Source organism: Furipterus horrens, unplaced genomic scaffold (genome assembly GCF_987537825.1).
Source record: "Furipterus horrens unplaced genomic scaffold, mFurHor1.1.pri manual_scaffold_3, whole genome shotgun sequence".
NCBI lineage: Eukaryota > Metazoa > Chordata > Mammalia > Chiroptera > Furipteridae > Furipterus > Furipterus horrens.
The window spans coordinates 140,100,726-140,122,503 of NW_028327173.1; the positions used below are offsets into that span (position 1 = coordinate 140,100,726).

General features: G+C 42.4%; 1 protein-coding gene across 2 annotated transcripts; it reads left to right on the plus strand.

Moving 5' to 3' along the window:
- The first annotated feature begins 1,609 nt into the window (after positions 1–1,609).
- On the plus strand, positions 1,610–20,719 carry LOC150016198 (hsp70/Hsp90 co-chaperone CNS1 homolog). 2 transcript variants are annotated; one of them, XM_090271932.1, is made up of 11 exons: positions 1,610–1,803; positions 2,367–2,484; positions 3,471–3,632; positions 5,376–5,453; positions 7,138–7,262; positions 12,148–12,234; positions 13,870–14,084; positions 14,674–14,755; positions 17,463–17,544; positions 18,491–18,494; positions 19,918–20,717. In XM_090271932.1, the coding sequence occupies exons 1-11, from the start codon at positions 1,693–1,695 to the stop codon at positions 20,018–20,020; spliced, it is 1,167 nt and encodes a 388-aa protein (XP_090128058.1). In that variant the 5' UTR covers positions 1,610–1,692; the 3' UTR covers positions 20,021–20,717. The 2 variants fall into 2 exon arrangements, with proteins under 2 accessions (XP_090128058.1, XP_090128057.1); XM_090271931.1 differs by lacking the exons at positions 13,870–14,084; positions 14,674–14,755; positions 18,491–18,494 and having other exon boundaries at positions 17,463–17,541; positions 19,914–20,719.
- Positions 20,720–21,778: the final 1,059 nt, after the last annotated feature.

Below are 21,778 nucleotides of genomic sequence, written 5' to 3' on the forward strand. Positions count from 1 at the left end.
GGTGGGGGGAGGGAGGGAAGGGGGGTGAGTAGGGGAAGGGTTTAGTAAAGGAAGTAGTATAAATAACCCACGGACACGAACAACGGGGTGGGGATTGACTGGGAGAAGGGGTGGGTTAGGTGGGGGGTAGCAATGAGGGAAAAAGTGGGCAATTGTAATAGAAAAACAATAAAAATAAAATAAAATAAACACATTAGAGTGGTGAGAGGGGATGAAGAGGGCTCTGGGGCAAAACAGGAATAATGAAAAAAATGAGCAATAGAAAGCTCACTCTAAGTGGAATGAAAGGGTGGGGCAGCAGGTGGCGGCAGTTGTATGGACAAGAGCTTCATCTCCAGGGTTTTAAGGCTGGGAGTTTAGGCGAGGTCTTAAGGGAGAGCTCAGGAGAATATCTGTCAGCTTTCCCAGGTGTATCCTTTCCGGGTTGTGGTCTCTGTTGATTGGTCAGCATCAGGGCAGGGGAGTCATTAGTCATAGCAGCTGGACCTGGCATCACCCACCTGGTTTTGTTGCTTTTCTGGGGCTGGAGCTGAAATACAGCTGAGGCCTAGATGTTATCTGTAGGGAGGTCACCTTCTGTATCTGGCTGTAAATTGCTTGGCCAGTTTGTTCCGCTATGTCTCAGTTTCCCCCATTCCACTTGCCAAGGAATTTTCCTAGCTTCTCACTATCCTGCCTCATCCCAGGTAACATTGACTCCTCTGTGCAGACCTGTAAGCAGCCCTGGTTTCCCCTGGTCTGCGGCCTGTCTGCCTTTCCTTCTAGACCAGGCTGTGGGCCTCCTGACGCTTAGCACCCAATGCGGGGCTGGCAGCCATTTGCTGGGTAACCCAGTGTCTGCAGAAAGGCTCACGTGGTCTGGAGACATTGTTTCCATCTCAACTGCGGGTGGTAGGGGTTGGTTAATCTTGGAAATATTATACAACATGTCTGATTACATCACTTATTTCCCCCAAACTCTCCAAAAGGTCCCATCGCACAGAGGAAAACCCCAGTCCTCCGAATCACGCCCATCATCCCTCCCTCTTCAGCTCCTTTCTCATTCTGCTCCCTGAAGCTCCCCTTGCTGGGGCTCCGCCCTGACTGTTCCCTCCACAGGGAATGCTCCTATCCCCCACCCCGACACACATATCTGGGCCACTCCACGCTTTCTTTGCTTGAATGCCTGTCCACCAGTTTAAACGTTTACTCCCATAGCTCTTGCTACCGCCTGACAAAGTCTCACATCTTATTTATTTATTGTCTGTCTCTCCTCACTACCTTATCAACTCCTAGGAGGCTGGGATTTTATCTGCTTTGCCCAGCCCTGTATACCCACAGAATACAACCGTCCTGGAAATCCAGAAGGAGCTTAGGCAATATGTATTAACCTGCTGAACAAGCGAACGAATGAGTGGACAGTGGGGCGTTGAGGGAAGCCGGGTTTATCCACCACCACAAAAGCATTCGGGGGGCGGGGCTGCGGCTGAGGGGGTGGCGGGGAAGGGCTGGGCGGGACAGGTGTCAGCCCGAGGGACGATTGGAGCCAGGTTGGCCACGCCCCCCGTACCGCGGAACACTAGGCAAGCGATCGGGCGCCACCCGGAGGATTTAGGGAAGGGCGCTCGCGCGGCCGGAAACCGGGGAAACCGGGTTGCAGTTTCCGGCGGCGCCGGGACCGCGAGCCCGTGGCTGGAGAGCTGAGGAGCTGCCATGGAGCGGCCTGAGCCGGACCCCGCGTCCGACGACACTCAGGACTCGTTAACGGAAAAATCCCCGAGCCAGCCTTACCGTGGCGGCTTCCACGAGGACCACTGGGAAGAGGTAGGCAGGCCTGTGGGCTCCTCACCGTGTGAGGGCGTCGTGCGGACTTAGCGGCTCCCTCAGCTCCTAGACCCCTGACGCTGCCAGCAGACGCGTGGTTTCTGCTCGAGTGTTAACAGTCGGCCTCGAGGGATTGGGGGCCTTCTTACTCTGTCAGTGCACTCAGGAGGACAGGTTTAGGAGTCAGGCCTGTGACTCCTCCACCCACTGGCTCTGCTACTGGGTCGGTCACTTAACTTCTCTGATCCGTCTCCTGGATCTATAATTGCCCTAGGTATAGCACGAATGTGATGGGGTTGTGGCGAAGATGAAGGAACATTGAGCGCTCAGTGAAGATGTGTACTGCCACTCTTGTAAGAATGTCATAAGGCAAAGAATCTTTAGAGATCATTATTCTACACTCTCATTTATAGATGAGAAACTGAGGCCTGGGTAGGGAGCGACATAGGCAATCATGATGTTTTGCACATCATAATAAGTAAGAAAATTTTGATGTAGAGATTTGGATCTACTCAGTGGCAAATCCCATTTCTGTGGTTCATTCTTCTCTTAACAATCTCTAGGAATTTGAAAAGATCCCCCTATTTATGAAGAAAGCACCATCAGAAATTGATCCCAAGGAGAATCCTGATTTGGCTTGCCTCCAGTCAATTATTTTTGATGACGAGCGATCTCCAGAAGGTATCTTCCATGACTCTTAACATTTGTTCCGTGTCTATTGAATTGAGGTAAAGAGTGAGTCGTTCTGTCCCTGGCCGGTGTGGCTCGGTTGGAGCGTTGTCCCATAAACAAGGGGTTTCGGGTTCTATTCCATTCCTCGGTTGCGGGTTCCGCAGCGTCCAGGTGGTCCCGTGGGGGTCCAAGTGGGCCCATCGGGGCACATGTGAGCGGCAACAGATGGATGTTTCTCTCTCCCTCCCTTCCCCTCTCTCTAAAATCAATAAGCATGTCCTCAGGTGAGGATTAAAAAAAAAAGTGAGTCGTTCTGATTTATAACACGTAGTAGTTAGCCTGAGATAACCTGTCACTATTTATTCCACATCCAGTTTTTTGGACACCTACTAAATGCTAGGCATTAAGGATACAGGGGTGAAGAAGACCGGTCTCCAAGGTCATGCTCCAGTGGGTAACCAGATTGTCCTAAAGAATCAGGACAAACCTGTGTGATATGTGCCAACATGTAGCTGTATACAAGGTGCTGCTGGAACACTGAAGGCAGGGAGGTAGGGGTGGGTTCACAATGGATCAGAAATTTGAACTGAGTCTTAACAATTTTGTAGGCTCTTACTAGGGTGAGGATGGAATTTGCATTCCAGGGAATAAAATAACATAAGCAAAAGTAAAAGTATAATTTCCCCCCATCTCCTCAGTAACTTAAAAAAAAAAGTTCTTCAAAAACTAGGGTACGTATACCTTTTTTCCTGTATGTTTTCTTTTTTGTAAGCACTTAATAATCTACCTTGTAAAATATTTGGAATTGATTGTAGTATTAAGTACACATGACTTTATTTCTCCATGTTAATAAGCAGGTTTATAGAATTTTTTGAATTTTGTTTCCCTATTGGTTTCTTCTACTTGGTTTATTATGTTGCATTGTTGCATGATTTAGAATATTTTTAATGAGCCTTTTAAAAAATAGGAGATAATGATTATTTCTCTCTTTGCAGAACAGGCCAAGACCTATAAAAATGAGCGCAATGATTACTTTAAAGAAAAAGACTATAAAAAAGCTGTGATATCATATACTGAAGGCTTAAAGAAGAAATGTGCTGACCCTGATTTGAATGCTGTTCTTTATACCAACCGGGCAGCAGCACAGTACTATTTGGGTAATTTATTCCATTATTGAGTGCTTTCTAAAGAGTTAACTTATGATAAAGGCATTATTATGGTCAGTGGGGAGTTTGAGAATGTCAGGAAGAAGAGCTGCTTATCCCAGATACCTAGGATCGTTTACTCTAATTGAATTCTGATCTTCCAGGCAAAGTTGGTGAAAAGGGAAACCAGATAGATTGCATAATTTTTGCTATCTGAACAAATGGGTGACATCAAATACTTTAGTATATGAGTTGGTATGATCTGGGATTTTTTAAAGCTCACATGCTTCTATTCCCTCAAAAAAAATGTCCCATTCCCTCCTACCCACCCCCGCTTCCGGCCTTCTCAAGGATGCTTTTGTGGAAGGATTAAGGTAATAGAGAACTTTGTGTGAGAGAAACTATATTATCTAAGGGAGAATTTCTCAAAGAGTATTCTGTGGGACTCTTGAAGTAAAAAATATTCTTTGCACAAGTAAGTTTGGAAAGTGCTGTTTCTCTGTGGGGGATTTGCAGTGCACATTGGTATGTTAAGGACTCTTAGATAACCTACAGCAAAGAACCTTACCCCATGATTCTCAGGGTCTGTAAACCACCTCTTCAGGTAACACTTGCAGTACTGTTCTGCAGATATGACCTTGGGAAACACTGCTTATTTGCTAGTGACTAGTCTTCATCATTTTAAACCCACGTTTCTTATCACAGTTTAGAGAGGACCTGGGAATGACCCCAGGCATTCTGAGGGGCTGAGAGAAAATAAGCCTTGCAGTCTAGCTGGGATGAGTCTGTTGGGACTCATCACCATTTGAGCAGAGTTCCTTCTCAACCATTGTCTGCTCTACCTGTTTTCTCATTTAGCCTGTTTTATTATAAAATCCTAAGAAAATAAGAGTGGTATAGCACTCCAGAGATTATTTGGGCCAGTCAGTGCCTTCATTTTGCATGGGCCCAGGGAGAGGGACTCCTTGGTTAAAGCCTGAACCTGGACTAGAGACCCAGTCTTCTAATTTCCGGAGGAATATATTTTCTTCATTCAGCAGACAGACAGTATGCTGTGCCAGGTACTGGCATCACAGAGATGAGTAAGACCTGACTTTTACTGTGTGCTAGGCACTGTACTGCGAACAAGAGCTACATAGCTCCTTTCCTTGGTGAACTTAAAAGGTGTCATTTATAGGGCTAACATGAGCAAGCACCTTGCAAGAAAAAAACCTGTGCGTGTACAGGGACACCAGAGGAGCAGATGCATAATAGTGAGAGCCATTCTTTGTATATGTCACTGGTAGGGCTTATAAAGGACTTTGACATTTGTTATCCCTCTTGACCTCATAGCAACTATGTAAGGTAGGATAACTTAGAAGAATATTCATGGGTCACAATGTACCCACAAAGTTCATGCTAATTTGCTCTCTAATTTACCATTGGAGTACCCTTTTCCCCTATCTGGATATTATCAATCTTTGCCAGTTTCATGTTAATTTTAATTTCTCTAATCATCCATGATGTGGAGCATCTTTTCATGTGCTTATTAGCTAGCCATCTATAGTTCTGTGGATTGGTTGCCTGATAAAAACATTTCTAAGGCTTTTGATGAGCATAATTATGGATATTTTTCTAAAAACAGTTGCTCTGATTTACATTTATCCAAGATTGTACAGAGTGTCTTTGTCTCTACGCACAAAATTTTGGAAATATTCTGATTTTAAAACTTGTTGGTTTTTTGTTTTTTTTTTTAACTAAATGGTGTTTCATTAGGCAATTTTCGTTCGTCTCTCAATGATGTGACAGCTGCCAGAAAACTAAAACCCTGCCACCTCAAAGCAATAGTGAGAGGTAAGTTTTGTACAGTATGATTAGAAATAAGGAAAAGTTAGTACTTACTGTGCCAAAAGTTGAGACATTTTAAGCTTTGATATTAAGGTGCTAAGAAACTAATGAAGTCACCTTATTTTTGCAATCTTGATATTAAGTTCCTTGTCCTTATCAATAACAACATTCCATTTTTTTAAAGAATTCCCCAGAGAATAATCTAACCCTTTGTGTTTTAAGAATTTGTAGAGAAAATGAAATTCCTCATTTCAAATTAATAAAGAATAAAAATTAATTAAAATAAGGCAGTTCCAAAGCCACATTCTAATTTTTTTGCAAACGTTTTTTTATTGAGCCCTGACCAGTGTAGCTCAGTTGGCTGGAACATCATCCTGTAAACAGAAAGGTTGCAGGTTCAATTCCCAGTCAGGGCACATGTCTAGGTTGCAGATTCGGTACCCAGCCAGGGCACATACAACAGGCAACCAATTGATGCTCCTCTCCCTCTCTTTCTCCTTCCCTTCCCCTCTTTCTTGAAAATCAATGAGCATGTCCTTTGGTGAGGATTAAAAAAATTTATTTTTGTTGATTGAAAGGCGAGATATTAAAATGCCATGTTAATGTTAATTAAAAGATAAGTTATGCAACCTGTGCTAATAACTCTGATGCTGAAATGTTCCCAGGTTATTTTTTCTCTTGTAGTCTGACCTTTCTATGTAATAATAGTGTTTTATTGCTTTTATACTTCACCGTTTTTTGAGAAGTTTAAAGGTGCTTTGCAAACTTTAATTTATTTCTCAAGTATTAATTTTCCCTATATCCCCATGGACCAACTTAAAATGCTTTATCGAAATTATGCTTTAGCTATTTAGATATTTATGATTGGAGGTGGTAAGCAGATCCATGCTCATAGGGAAAGAAGGTACTGAATAAAGATTGGCAAGTAAATTGAGTATAGTCCTGTGGAATTGGCCTCTCAAGTTGGGCGTCTGTAATCCTTCATTGAATTGTCAGTTTTACCTTACTATGTGATCTTAGCAAGATACCCACTCTGAGTATCAGTTCATTCATCTTTGAAAGATGAAGTTGGATTCTGTTGACATGTAAGCACTTATAGTTCTCATATTTTGAAATTCTATGGAAAGCCCAAAGAGGCTAATGGGAGAAAACTGAGCATGATTAAAGGAGAGGCAGCTTAAACTGGTGGACATCAAGAACAATTTCAGGAGAGGCCTAATGTCTTTGGTCTTGCCGCTGCTTTGATTAATGGCTGAGGCAAACTGTACTTTCAAACTCCATTTAGAAAAAAACACCTGAGACGGGCTTTATTCTTCTCATTTGCAGATAAAGAACCCGAAGCTCAGAGATGCTCAGTCCTTTGTCTAATGCCTAGTTGGTTAATGACAGAACCAGATTTCTAGCCCAGATCTGTCTGATTCCAAGGCTTTTGCTTTTTGCCACTAAGCTGTAGCCTTTCCTACTTTGAGTCCTTAAGACTAGGGAGGCTCACAGGAGTTTTGAGCTGAGTGCACTAGAGATCTTACTGATCTGAGATATAAAAAATAGTCTTTCTAGTTTTGGGAATGCAGTACAAGGGACTTTCCATATAGGGTGCTGGCTGGTAGGTAGTGGAGGTGGGGATTCCTCTTCAAGGGGGGCTCTTCCTATGCATGTTGTCCATGGATCCTAAGGGTTCTGAGTTCTGCAGGTGTCTTATGCCATCTGGAATTAAAAAACTCTGCCGAGGCTGTGCACTGGTGCGATGAGGGGCTGCAGATAGATGCCAGAGAGAAGAAGCTTCTGGAAATGAGGGCTAAAGCAGACAAACTAAAGGTTGGTGGCAAAATCAGCAGCCATTTGACATTTAGTCAGCATTAATGAATTAATTAGTATTCCTCAGATTGTGTCTTTTGGTCATTGTAAACTTTTTCTTCTTTAAAAATAAAACCCATGAACCAACAAGTTTTAACCAAGATGTCTGGGCCCTTGCAGAGCTGCCCAAGCAGGCCGTTATCAGTCATGATGTCCAGGTCAACAGATCCTCATCAGGCAGGTCCACCAAAAGATCCAGCATAGAGAGAGCCACCAGCATTCCTGGAGGACACACCACAAGCAGCGTTAACCCAAGCTCTATCTCTAGTTGTCACAGAAACAGAGACAAGAAAGGAAGCAATATCAACAGATGAGCCGACTCTACAAATGACAAGAGTAAAAGGGAAGAGACACAGAGCCACCTGGAAGTGAGTCAGGTGAAGAGACCTGTGATATTATTAACTGACACAAAGGAAATTAGAGATCATCTACTAGAGAGAATTGATTCTGTCCTTGGTGCAGTTGATAGTTTGGCCAAGTTCATGGAGGCTAAGTTTAAATCACTAGAGAAAAAACTAGATAAGTTATAGACTGATTTGTCTTTTTATGTATTCCAGACCAATACCAGGTACTCCAACTAAGAGGTGGTATCCAAGTCTTCCAGGTGAAAGCAACCCTCTGCTGTCACCACTTCCTTTTGCTTCGCCCTCTCATGCACTCAGTGAACCTCTTAACAAATGGGATGGTTGGTAATTGCTCAACAAACACAACAAATTTAAATGCCTAGAAAGATGCTGCAGTATCTTTACCTCAAGTGGATAGTATCCTGCCATGAGAGTACATTGCCATGTATAATACCACCATTATCAATAAAAATAAGTCAATGCAAATAAATAAAATAAAAATACATTGAAAAAGGAAGAACTAAACCAAGAGAGGAAGAAATCAGAAATTGCTAGGGGAGGAAAAAGACATACTCTTTCTCTTCGTTGTCTGGAACTTTGAACCCTGCACGATAACTGTAGTTGAAAAGTATGAGAATTGAAATGACAAATTCACTAGGGAGCTTAATGGCCGAACTTTGAAGATAGGTCATTTGCGATTACCCAGTTTGAGGAACAGAAAGAAAAAAGAATAAAGGTGAAGTGAGACTGAGACACCTGTGGGGTGTCATCAGGCACATCATCATAGGCATACTGGGAGTTCCAGGAGAGAGAGAAAGGGGCAAAAGAATATTTGAAGAAATAAGAACTGAAAACTTCTCAGATTTGATAAAAACAGTAATCTACCCTCCCAAGAAGCTTAACAAACTCCAAGTAGGAAATACTTAAATCTATACCCAGACACATCATAGACTGCTGAAAGTCAAAGACAAAGAAGAGAATCTTAAAAGTATCAAGAGAGAAGTGACTTCACATATAAGAGACCCTCAATAAAATTAAAAGCTGATAGCTCATCAGAAACCATGGAAACCAAAAGGCAATGGGATGACGTTCAAAGTGCTGAAAGCAAAAGACTCAACCAAGAATTCTATATCCAGCAAATCTACCCTTCAGAAATGAATGAGAGGAAGAAGTAAAAACTACCTCTGTTTGCAAATGATATTGTCTTAAATATGGAAAATCCTAAGGAATCCACTAAAAGAACTATTGGAACTCAAATTAGTTCAAGCTGGTAGGATATGTCAATATACAAAAATTATTTGTATTCTATAGAGTTTTAATGAACATTCCCAATATGAAATTAAGAAAACAATTTTATCTATAATAGCATCAAAAAGAATAAAATACTTAGGAATAAATTTCACAGAAGTAGCATAAAACTTATACTTTGGAAATACAAAACATTGTTGAAAGAAACTAAACTGAAATGAGTGGGAAGACATTCCATGTTCATGGATGAAATCTTATATTGTTAAGGTGACAATACTCTTCAGTGCACTCTGCATCAAAATTCCAGTTGGCTTCTTTGTAGCATATTGACAAGCTGATGCTAATATTCATATGGAAATTCAAGGGACCCAGAATAGCCAAAAGAATCCTGAAAAATAAAAGAAGACTCATACTTCCTAATTTTAAATCTTACTACAAAATTGTAGTACTCAAGATACAGTATTTCCTCACTTATTGCGGATATTACGTTCTAGAACCCCCCCCCCGCCCCCACAATAGGTGAAAATCCACGAAGTAGGAACCTTACATTTATTTTAGTATTTATATATATTTTAAGGCTTTATAAACCCTTCCCACACACTTATAAACCGTTCCCAGTCCCTTATTAACCTTTCCCACTCCCTTATTAACCTTTTCCACACTTTTATAAACACTATTTTCATTCTTAAACATATTCTACACTCTTAAACCTACGTAACTTGAACAACATATGTATACAGTACCGCAAAATCCCGCAATATAGCGAAAAATCCATGATAAATAAACATAATTTTAAAAATCCTGTGATACAGTGAGGCCGCGATAAGTGAACCGCAATATAGAGAGGGACTACTGTGTTGTGGTACTGGCATAAGGATAGACATATCGATCAATGTAACAATTGGGGGCTCAGAAATCCTCATATTTATAAACAATTGATTTTCAACAAGAGTACCTAGACCATTCAATGGAGAAGGAATAGTCTTTTTAACAAATGTTGCTGGGACAACTAAAATTCTAAAACAATGCCAGTGTGATATAGAATGGTATGACTATGTTGGAAATCAGTTTGGCAGTTTCATATACCTGTCCTGTGACCCAAGAATTTCACTCCTAGGAATCTACCTAAGAGAAATAAAAACAAGTTTATAGAAAGACTTGTATAAGAATGCTATAGTCTGTTTTTATTTATAATAACCCAGAAATAGGCCTTGTAGCCAATAACAGGAGTGTAGATAAACAAAGTTGTATATTTATACCATGGAATATTACTTGGCAATAAAAAGAAACAAACATACAGTGTTGAGATGGGAGGGAGACCGACTGCAAAGGGGCATGAGGGAACTTTCTAGGGAAAGAAATATTCTCTACCTTGATTGGAGTATTGAGCTCTCAGGGTATATATTTGTCAAAACTTATCAAAGTTTGTAAATTATAACTCAACAGAGTTGATTTAAAAAGAGGGAGCAGTTGCAGTGGCTGCTGTGGCTCAGTGGATTGAGTGCCAACCTGAGAACCAAAGGGTCACAGGTTCTATTCCCAGTCAAGGCACATGCCTGGGTTGCAGGCCAGGTCCCCGGTTGGGAGTGTGCAGGAGGCAACCACACATTGATGTTTCTCTCCCTCTATTTCTCTCTTCGTCACTCTCTAAGAATAAATAAATAAAATCTTAAAGAAAAAAAAAAAGAGAGAGGGAGCAGTGAACTCCATAGTTCAGGGCTCCTCTGACCTGACCTGGTGGTTATCCCACTTTATGTGGGCTACTGAGACCCAAAACTTCAGGAGATACAGCAGAAAGCCATATTCACCCACTTGCATTCTGTAAATCAGTAAAACATGAGACAGAGTCCGAGTCATCCTTAATAATCCATCTTAATCATTCTCTAATGTGGACCAGACAGTGGTCAAGTGTAGCTCAACTAGGAAGGTGGAATTGGGTATAGTTCTAGTGGTATCCATGAGTGGGGCACTCTTGATAGTGTAATCAAACTTGCTAACAGCAGAAAGGATTTTTGCAGCCCTCTTGGCAGACTGGATGGGAGAAGGAATGACCAAGAATTATCAGCCATTATCTCCCTGAAAGGGTAGGCTGTCCACAAGAAAAAAAAAAAAAACGAACAAAAAGAAACTAGCCTTTCTGGGGCATTTGTGGGGAAGTTGATGAATGGTTGGTGCTATATTTTCGAGCAGTGGTCAGAAAACTGATCCACAGGCCAAATAGAGGCCTGTTTTTGCACATGCTATGAACTGAGAATGTTTTTCACATTTTTAAAGGGTTCTAAACAGCAACAAAACCAGATACTAGATGAGAGAGACCACACATGGTCTTCAAAGCCTAAAACATTTACTCTCTGGCCCTTTACAGAAGGAGTTTGCTGATCCCTATTAATCACAATCTTGAGGGTAAGAGCAGGATCAACTGATTTGGGGTAGATTAGCAGGAAATGGAAATTAAATTATCTTCCTGCCAGATTAAGTAGACTGGTGGCATTTTTCTCTTGTCGATTATATAATAATTGTGAAAAAGACAGAGCTTCTGATAAGTTCTTGCCCTGGGTTTTCCCATCCATACCAATGAAACTAAAATGCCCCATAGTTGGGGTGAGGGTGGGGGGATGCCCTGGCTGGGTGGCTCAGTTAATTGGAGTGTTGTCCATAAACCGAAAGGTTCTGGGTCTGATTCCTGGTCAGGGCACAGGCCTAGGCTGTGGGTTCAGTGCATGGTTGGGGTGCATATGAGGTCACCAGTCAATGTTTCTCACATCGATGTTTCTCTTCCTCTCTCTCCCTTCCCCTCTCTCTAAAATCAATAAGCATGTCCTCAAGTGAGGATAAAAAAAAAGAAAGAAAAAAAGAGGCCCCATAGTGGTATCCATGCAATGTCAGTCCCTTTACCAAGAATGCCCTTTCTTCTTCATCTGGTGGACTAGACTCTTCCTTGCCTGTTTAAACCCACCTTCTCAAAGGTGCAGAATTAGTCACTCCTTCCTCTGTATTTTAAAGCACTTGGTTCACACCACCAGGGACTGTGAGCTCCTTGGGCATGGAATTGTAGATTTTTAAATTTCTGCTGTCACTGGTCCTGACACCCAGACATGTGCTTTTAAAATGTTTATTGAACTGAATTTAGCTACTGGTGTCCCTTGACACAGGAGCCTGGATTGCATAGAGTCAAGAGATAGTAATTTAGGAACAGGCTAGGGTAACGAGGAAGCAAATTCCCTGGTGATGATTGGTCTGAATTTCATTTTCAGCGAACTGAACAGAGGGATTTGAGGAAAGCAAAGTTGAAAGAAAAGAAGGAGCAGGATCTGAATGAGGCTTTACTCCAGGCCATCAAGGTGAGTTCTCAAACCTTAGGCCCTTATGGTCTTGTCAAATCCACTGATCCTGAGGCCTCTTGGGAACCTTTCTTGGGATGCTTTACCTGAATGGATTTGTTCATTTTCTCTCTGTGTGATGAAGGGGCTGTGGAGTCAGACTCCCTGAGTTCAGTCAGCTCTCCCACTTGTGTACATGTGTTGGTCTCAGGTAACCTATCCTGAATAGTTGCTACGGGTTAAGCATCATTTAATCTTCACAGTTGCATTCTGAGGTAGGTTTCCTGGCTCCTGTTTTGCTAGGTGATGATGTGGTCTCACAGAGGTAAAGAAACCTCACGTAGCTAATGTTGGTCAGTCAGGTCCTTGCTGTAAATGAATGTAGTCTGATCTAAACCTTGCTTTTACCTGGTGAGCAAGTCACTCGGTGAGCCTTGGATTACTTGGTCTTGGTGTTGGGTAGGTTCTTGGTTTCATTCTTTGGTGAGTTAAATTACGCACCCATTTAAGTGACTTGTTGACTTTGAGAACTTCACACTACTCAGATGCACTCCACTAGTCCCCCCGCCCCCACAACAAGCAGTCTGTTCACACATATAAACAAGTTAAACAAAATGGAATACTCCTGATTCTCCATCTAATTCTCATTCATAATCAGAGATTTGGTCATTTTCTAAAATGTAGAATATTGAAATGCCCAGGCATTTGCACACACACCTTATTTTGGTTCTCTCCTTTAGTCTTAACTGCATCTCAAAAACCTCACTGTACAAAAGACAGTGTATACACAAAACCACACATACTATTACCAATAGTTTAAAGCAGAGGTCAACAAATTGCAGTCCTGCCTGTGTGTTTATGTGGTACCTGTAACTGTTTCACACTACAAGGCCAAAGTTGAGTAGTTAACTTCAACAGAGACCATTTGAACCACAAAGCCTCAAATATTTCTTATCTGACCCTTTAAGGAAAAGTTTGCCAACCCCTGTTAGGAGATCCTATCAAAGGCAATTTTGAGTGCATGTAATTTTCTTCTCATTTGTAACCTTAGGAATCTCCATACACAAACATAAGAGGTGACTCTACTATTCAGACTTCAGATTATCCTTAGTTCCATGAGACAGTCAAGATTAAATCAGTGTGCATTATCTTTAGTATTCCATGTCCTAGCTAAACAAGCATTGTCATTTTTGTACATGCCACACTCTTGATCTTTTCTGTGCCTTTGTACATGCTGTTCCTTGGGGCAGAATGCCCTTCCACCTTCCCCCACTTCTACTTCTCTGCCTTACGAAGTCTTTGTTTAAGGCCTAGAGTTCCCCAGTCACCTCCAGCTTTCAGACTGAACTAATTATTCATGGTCTGCAGTTCCACAGCTTTACTTCTTACTGTATATTGTACTTATTTCCTTAGGTCTCCCCACTAGACCATGAGCAAGGTCTTGAGGGCAAGAACCGTGTCTAGTTCGTCTTTGTTGTGGTACACGTCGGGGGAAGTTGAGTTAAACAGATGATGCCTACTATGTGCCAGGCCTCAGGGATAATGAAGACGAATCAGGGAGCTCGCAGTGTTGTGGTTTCCCTGTTTTAGTGAAATGTGTTTGCATCTTTCCACACAATAAGGTTTCTTTGTGTTTCTGTCTTTACCGCAGGCTAGGCTAGGAACATCAGGCTAGTTGCTGAAGCTGCCAGTGAGGATGAAGATTCAGCCTCAGAAGGTCTAGGTAAACTGCTGGATGGGCTCAGCTTTGAGAAACCCTATGGAGCCAGGTTGAGTGTAGATGACCAGGGCCGACTGAGCTGGCCTGTGCTCTTTCTGTACCCAGAGTATGCCCAGTCGGACTTCATCTCTGCTTTTCATGAGGACTCCAGGTACTTACTTGCCCAAGAACTTCTGCTCTTGCTAGCATGCTCTTTTCCTGCTGTCTCTGCAGGAGGGACAGGTGGATTTTGGTTGAGGAGGGAAGAGAATAGTGTAGAGGGTTTCAGTCTGGTTTGGCGTAATCTCTATCCTGTAGCTGATTGTCCTTTTGCTAACTACCCTTGCAGGGACAGACACAACCTCACCATTGTACTGACGGGGCTGGTACGGTGTTTGTACATATCTGGTGAGATGTGAAATAATTGTAGGTGGTATATGCATAGTAATTTAAGTGTATTTTATTAGACAATATATAACTAGAAGTTATAACGTGATTTCCTAGGGTTAATGCTTAGAATGTGGCTGAATGTGAGGAATGTTGTTAAGCTTGAGTCAGACTTAAATTTAAAGAAAATTACTATGTCCTAATAGGACAAGTGATACACATACACAGTTTGGGCACTGTTGTAAAAATGACTTACATTGCATTTCATGTTCTGTACATTCTTGTTATCTCTGTGATTTGGTGTCTGGGGACTATGATGTGGGAAAGTAGATCATGAGTTATTGATACCCAGAAAGTACATGTTATATCCTTAGGTTTATTGATCATCTAATGGTGATGTTTGGTGAAACGCCCTCTTGGGACTTAGAGCAGAAATACTGCCCCGATAACTTAGAGGTAAGAGAAGTTTTATTTTGTTCCTCTATGGGATTTTTTGCGGGGGTGTGGAGGTTTCATTGCTTTTTAAAAAAATTGTGGTAAAACAGAACATAAAATTTACCATTTACCATTTTATGTTCTGTATATTTACCATAAAATACCATTTTTAGCTCTTTTTAATTAGTTATATAATTATTATTATAGTTCAGTAGCATTGAGTACATTCACATTATTATACAACCATCACCACCATCCATTTCCCTTTTCATCATCCCAAACTGAAACTCTGTCCCCATTAAACAATATAACTCCCTATTTTCTCCTCCAGCCCCTAGAAACCACCATTTTACTTTCTGTCTCTACTAACTTGACTACTTTAGGTACCTCATATGAGTGGAGCCATATAATATTGGACTTTGTGTCTGGCTTGTTTTACTTAGCATAACATCCTCAAGACTCATCCATGTCGTAGCATGTGTCAGAATTTCCTTTTTAGGGCTGAATAATATTCCATCACTGGGATCAACAAAATAATCCCAATTACAGTACAAAGAATTTATCTTCTAACCATTTCAGAATAAGATGCCGACTGATCCCCCATCATCCCTGAATACTTCAGTTTCTATTTCCCACAAACAAGGGTATTTTCCTTCAAAATCCTAATCAACCATCAAAATCAGGAAATTAACTTTGATACACTAGTACAGTGATTTTCAACCGGTGTGCCACAAGAATTTTTAAAACATACAAAGAGGGGCACTGATCTCTTTTCCCTTAGATTGTCAAATAAAAAAATGACAACAGCCAACACGATAGCCATCCAGTGTGAATCAATCAAAATTATACCTATTTGTTTGGTGTGCTGCAAAATTTTAGTAATTAGTTTATGTGTGCCATGAGATGAAAAGGGTTGAAGATCACTGCACTAGTACCACCTAATCCTGAGACTCCATTCAGCATTTACAGTTTGTTCCAGTAATGTCCTTTGTAGCAAACAGACCTGTTCAGAATCCCACATTGTATTTTGTATTTAGTGGTCATGTCCCTTTAGCCTCCTTCAGTCTATTGAGGAGTTTCTCGGTCCTTCCTTGATTTTCTTGATCTTACTACTTTTGAAGAGTACAGACTAGGCATTTTGTGTAAAGTCCATCCGCGTGGGTTTGTCTTTGTTTTTTCCTGACGAGATATGGATTATGCATATTTGACCAGAATACCACAGAAGTGATGCGTCTTGTTGCATCCTGTCAGCTGCTCTTAATTTCATTTTGTCCCATTACTGATGACATTCATTTTGATCACCTGATTGAGGTGGGGGTCTGACAGTCTTTTGTACTGTAAATCTTTTTTTCTTTGTAATTAGTAATTTATAGGGAGGTACTTTGAAATGATGTAAATGTTCCATTGTTTATCAAACCTTCAACATAATAATCTCTTTATATCAGTTGACTTATGGTTTCCTACTTTATTCATTGAGTTATAGTCTATTACTATGATTAGGTTATACTCATATTATCTCAGATTTGGTCAATGGGAACCCCTCTAAATTTGTTTCTGTGTCCTTTTGACTTGTTTCCATTTTGTAAGCATTTCTTTGCTTTCTGGCACAAGCTGTTCTAGGCTCAAATTGTGCTTTTTTTTTTTTGTCTCAGTTCTGGAATCAACCATTTTTCCCCAAGCAGTCCTGGTTGTTTTTTAGTAGAAAAGTGTATTTGGAGCCAAGATCTGTACAATAGGGGTGTGGGCGTGTAAATGTGTGTGTGTGTGTGTGTGTGTGTGAGAGAGAGAGAGAGAGAGAGAGAGAGAGAGAGAGAGAGAGTGGGGATGGGGAAGAGAGAGAGAGAGAGAGAAAGAGAAAGAAACATGAGGTCTCACAGGTATCTTCAGTTCTAATCCAACACCACAGGCGCTCTTTTCTTCCTTTCTATATTTGTAATAGTGGCTTCTACTATTATTCATATATTTATTCATTTGATCAGTCCCCCTCCTGTCACTACCACGATCCCCTCTTCCATGTAGAATCTTCTTCACCCTACCTAGACTTTTGACTCGCACATCAGGCTGCTGCCCCAGTGTAAGCGGGGTGCCTCTTCCTACATGCACACCGTTCAACCACTCTGCACACATACCCCTTATCCTTCTTGGGTTCTCACTCCCCGTGGCAGCCTGCCCCCTGCCATTTGTGGTTGCCTTTCTCACCTTCATTGGTCTCTGACACTTCATATTGGCTGTCCCCATGCATGGACACCCTCCTCACCCAATGTGGGATTGAGAGCTATCTTACGAACATAAGATGAGCCTTTGTTCTGTCTTTGGAAAATGGAGCCAATAATACCCTTTTTATTTTTATTTTTTAAAATTATTTAGTTATTTAGAGAGAGGGAGAAAAACATCGATGTGAGAGAGAAACATCTCTGTTACCTCTCGTACATATGCCAACCAGGGACTGAACACACAACCCAGTCATGTGACCTGACTTGGAATCAAACCAGCGACCTTTCACTTTGCGGGATGATGCCCAACCGAGTCACATGGGTCAGGGCCGATAATACTTTTATTAGTATCTTGGGGGAGGACTGAGTACTTTATATTCCACTGCTCTGTATGAGAGGCATTCAGCTAATAGCAGTCATATCTCTTTAACTTACCCTAGACTTGGCCTCAACATGCCTGGTGCTGCTGCAGCCCTTTGTTTGATCTGACCTCTGCTCCTCTGTTAATCTTGCAGGTCTACTTTGAGGATGAGGACAGGGCAGACCTGTACCAGGTGCCTTCCAAGAGTACCCTGCTGGAGGTGCTACAGCACCCCCGTTGAGTCACTTCATGGGGCTGAGTAGAACAGGGAAGATGCCCACCCATCATCCCTGGGGTACTGCCGGTTCTCATTCCACTGCCAGTTGTCTCGCACTTCCTGCCCTCTGCCCTGGACACAACACCGTGAGATGGCACCATGGAGACTGCCTTGGCCATTTGCGAAACAGGTGGCAGTGTGATGACTGAGCTCATTGCACTGCAGCCATGGTACCCTGAGACTGGGAGAAGTGAATGGGACTAGTCTAAGGAGGAAAAAGCTGTCTGGCTCTTGTACCTAAAGACAGCAGGGTGGTTCTCCTGCTCTCAATTGTGCCTTGTCCCCTGATTCTGTTATATGGAAAGAGCACTGGCTCTTGAAGTCCTGGCTGTGTGACTCTTTAGGTACCCACTGCCTCTCTGGGGCGATTTCCTCATCTCTAGAGTGGGAATAATAACTGTTGCCTATATATTTCTCATGTATTTGAGAGCTGATGAGAGAGCAGGAGTCAAAGTGCTTTTGTAAGCTGTAAAGGACGGTCTTGTGCTAAGGACAGTACCTTCGTCAGTAGCAGTAGCAGCCAGATGGATTTGGCAGTTCTTTCTTTTGCTTTGGGGTGTTTCTGGATTGTCAAGGAATGCCCTCACTAGATGTATAAATTGATTCTTGGACTAGTTTTCCCTATCTTTGAGCAAAGCAAATGCTCCTGTATTCAGGCTTAATGAGCCCAGTATGTTAGGGGAATGAGGATGGTTGGGTGTGGTGGGAAATGAGGCTGGAGAGCCAGGTGAAGGCCATGTGTGAAGGCCTTGAATGTTCTACTGAAGGAACATGACCTGTGTTCTGATGGTGGCGTACGGGGCCGCAGAGGGTGTTTGTGTTGGTAAAATTTACAGTGATGTACAGACTTGGAAGAAGTGTTGTATTGGTTGATGGTGGGGCCTGAAATAGGGGATGGATTGGAGACAGGTTTAGGAGGCGGATTGGGTGAGAATTGGTGATGTGACTGACAGGGTAGGGGTGCCCCACTCGTCTTTATGCTTCTGTTTTGGGTTGGCAGACGGGAGGTGACGATTTCTTTAAATATGATCAATTACTTTGCTTGGCAGTGGTTTTTTTCTGGCTCCAAATCTTTCAATTTTATTGACAAATTTTTAACAGTTTTCTCAATTACTAGCAAATTATCTAGATTCTTTAAAGGCCTGAGGTCCACTCTCCCCCATCTCCAAAAGAAAAAAAGAACAAAAAGGGGTTGGGAGCGAAATCTAACCAGAAAGCAGACTGATTTGTGCAGATGAACCAATTTTATGCTTCTCCAAAAATGTAAATGTGGTTGGAAGTTATTGCTTTTTAAATGACTAGTATAGTTAGTAAGAGGCTACCCAGGACAGATTTCCAGCAATTCAGACCCTATACATTACTGGAAATAAACTGGGACCGACCAAGATTGGGTGGAGCCAAGATACAAGTCTCTCTGTCAGAGGCAGATTTAACAGTGGGTACACTGGGCGCGCGCCCTGGGCCCCGACTTCTGAAGTGTCCTGCAAGTTTACAACTTGTATGTAATTAAAATTGCACACATGAAACCAAACTTGGTGTCATTAGAAAAAAGTGTAAAGTTGGGGTTTTGCGGGGCCCTTCAGAAGTCGGGGACCAGGGTACGTGTCCGATGCGCCCGCCGTTAAATCCGCCTCTGTGTCTCTGTCCAAATCAAGCACACCGGGTAATGCTAACACCCCTCAACCTGGGAGGCCGAGGCCTTGCCCATTTCTCCAACCTGCCTCACTCCATTTGCTTTATGCCCAACAACAGCAAATATTCTGGTGACCTGCACTGCCTGGCTTAATTCCCCCAGGCCCATCATGACCCACTTTCTGAATTAAGTCAAGTTCAGGCATGACATCTTCCAGGAAGCTTTTCCTGATTCCCTTTTCCCATAGAGGGAGTCACACCCCTTGGACTAAGGGTGTACCTCACAAATGCTTCTACAGTTTTGCCTTGCTGTCGTTCATTGATTATTGATCTCCCTCCCTCCAGGACTCGAGAGCCAGGACAATGGTTTTTGTTTGTTTTGTAAAGTCTATTTTCAGCACAGTACCTGGCTTACCCTGGACATTCACTATTGAATGAATGAATGAAAGCATGTCCTTTTAGTTTTATGTCATGTTTAGTCACAGATAGTCTGTGCTAGAGGACTGGCCCAAAGATTCTGAGGGGGCAGGGTTATGCTAATTTGCCAGATTTATAAACAACCCAACAAATAAATGTGCTAAACTTGCATTTTAATGTTGAACTCACATCCAGAGGTTCACCTTGAATGTTGTTGGGAAGGTCCATGGATGATTAAGATTGCAATTCAATTAACCCCTCTTTTTTGTTGTATTCACTGCAGGTACTTTGTAAAAGGCCTGACACCAGCATTTCTGGTCTGTGTGGGATCCTCCCCTTTTTGTAGAAATTATCTCCGGGAGAGAAAGGTGCACCAGGTAAAGTGACTGGGCCAGGCTGTGGAGCCAGGCCCCCTGGATCCCCTTCTTGATCCTCTTCTGCCTGGAATATAGCACACTTGTATCAGCTGGACATGCTCCTAGAATCCAACATTTTTTTCTGTTATCCTGGGGACAGTCCTTCCTCAAATCGTAGGCAGGCAGGAGCTGCTGACTTCCCTGAACTGCAGCCTCCCTGGTCAAAGTGCTGAGCCTGAGCTGGTCTTCACTCTCCTCTGTTGATTCAAAACTCTGTGCCTTGGTCATGACATCCTTGGACTCACTGTGCGCTGTCTTAACCAGCCTCTCTCTCTGAAGGGACCATCTGTTGCAGTTACCATAGCAACTGACCGAATGAGCTCATTGGACTGACTCAAGATCCAGTGACCTGGTTCTGAACCTTTGTGGAGTTAGAGGCTTTAGAGAAGCTAGCCCTCAAACTGCATGTATATACAAACCATGCATGTAATTTTAAGGCATTAAAGCTGAGAGACTCTGGCCTCTGGTTATTTCATGAGCACGGAGGGTTGCTCTGTGGGGATACTGTAGATAAGCAGTTCTCAACCTGTGGGTCACGACCCCTTTGGGGGTCGAACGATCCTTTCACAGGGTTCACCTAAGACCATCCTAAAAAACATATATAATTACATATTGTTTTTGTGATTAATCACTATGCTTTAATTATGTTCAATTTGTAACAATGAAAATACATCGTGCATATCAGATAACTTACGATTCATAACTGTAGCAAAATTACAGTTATGAAGTAGCAATGAAAATAATTTTATGGTTGGGGGTCACCACAACACGAGGAACTGTATTAAAGGGTCGTGGCATTAGGTAGGTTGAGAGCCACTGCTGTAGATGCTTTGGGGTGAGATGGGGCCAGGAAGGCCAGGTCCTGTTTGTGTATCTATAAAAACCTACAATCTGGGATCCTCCAGAACCCCTAACAGGTTTGTCATTTTTCCTGATCTTTGTAATATGGAGGACTGTGATATTCTTGGACAGGGGACTCTGCATTCTTCCCAGTTTTCACATTTTAGGATTTTGTGTCTTTGAAAGTGGAAAGTCTTTGCATGTTGAGTCATTGTCATAGGTTGTACCTAGTGGGTTTTATATGTCCTTACCTGTAGCCATGTGACTTCTTGCAGTGCCCACCCCATCCCCCAGGGAGGAGTGCACTTGCCTGAAGAGCCATGGTGTGGAAGGTTCATGTTCTCTTCTGCCATGAGAACACATTTCCCAGGCTGGGGCTGTTCCTTCAGCCTGGGTGCCAGAATGGTAAGACACATGGAGCAGAGCTACAGCAGCTGCCCTTCAGCCACTGATTGCAACATGAATGAGAAAAAAATGTTTGTTGTAGTAACAGCACTGAGATTTTGGGGTTGTTTGTTACTACAACAACGCTAACTAATACATCATTAAACTGAAACCAGCTGCTGTCCTTGAGATGGACTGCTGTGGGATTTTGTGCTGTGTGCTTCCTTGTCTTTGAAAGGCAACTTGCTGTGGAATATTTACAAAGAACCATGCAGTCGTGGCCAGGAAGCTGAAGTTCAGCCTCCATCCGAAGCCTGGCTGAAGCCATAGTGAGGCCGTTGTCCCTCACTTCCCAGCTAGAGACTCCTGCTTGGTTCTCTTTGTAAGAACTCAGCCATTTTGTGTAAGAGGCCTGACATCAGTTAGCAACGACCCTAGCAGGCATTGTGACATTCAGTTAGCAACAACTCTATCAGGTATAGCAGGGTTCCCTGCAGCAGCTGC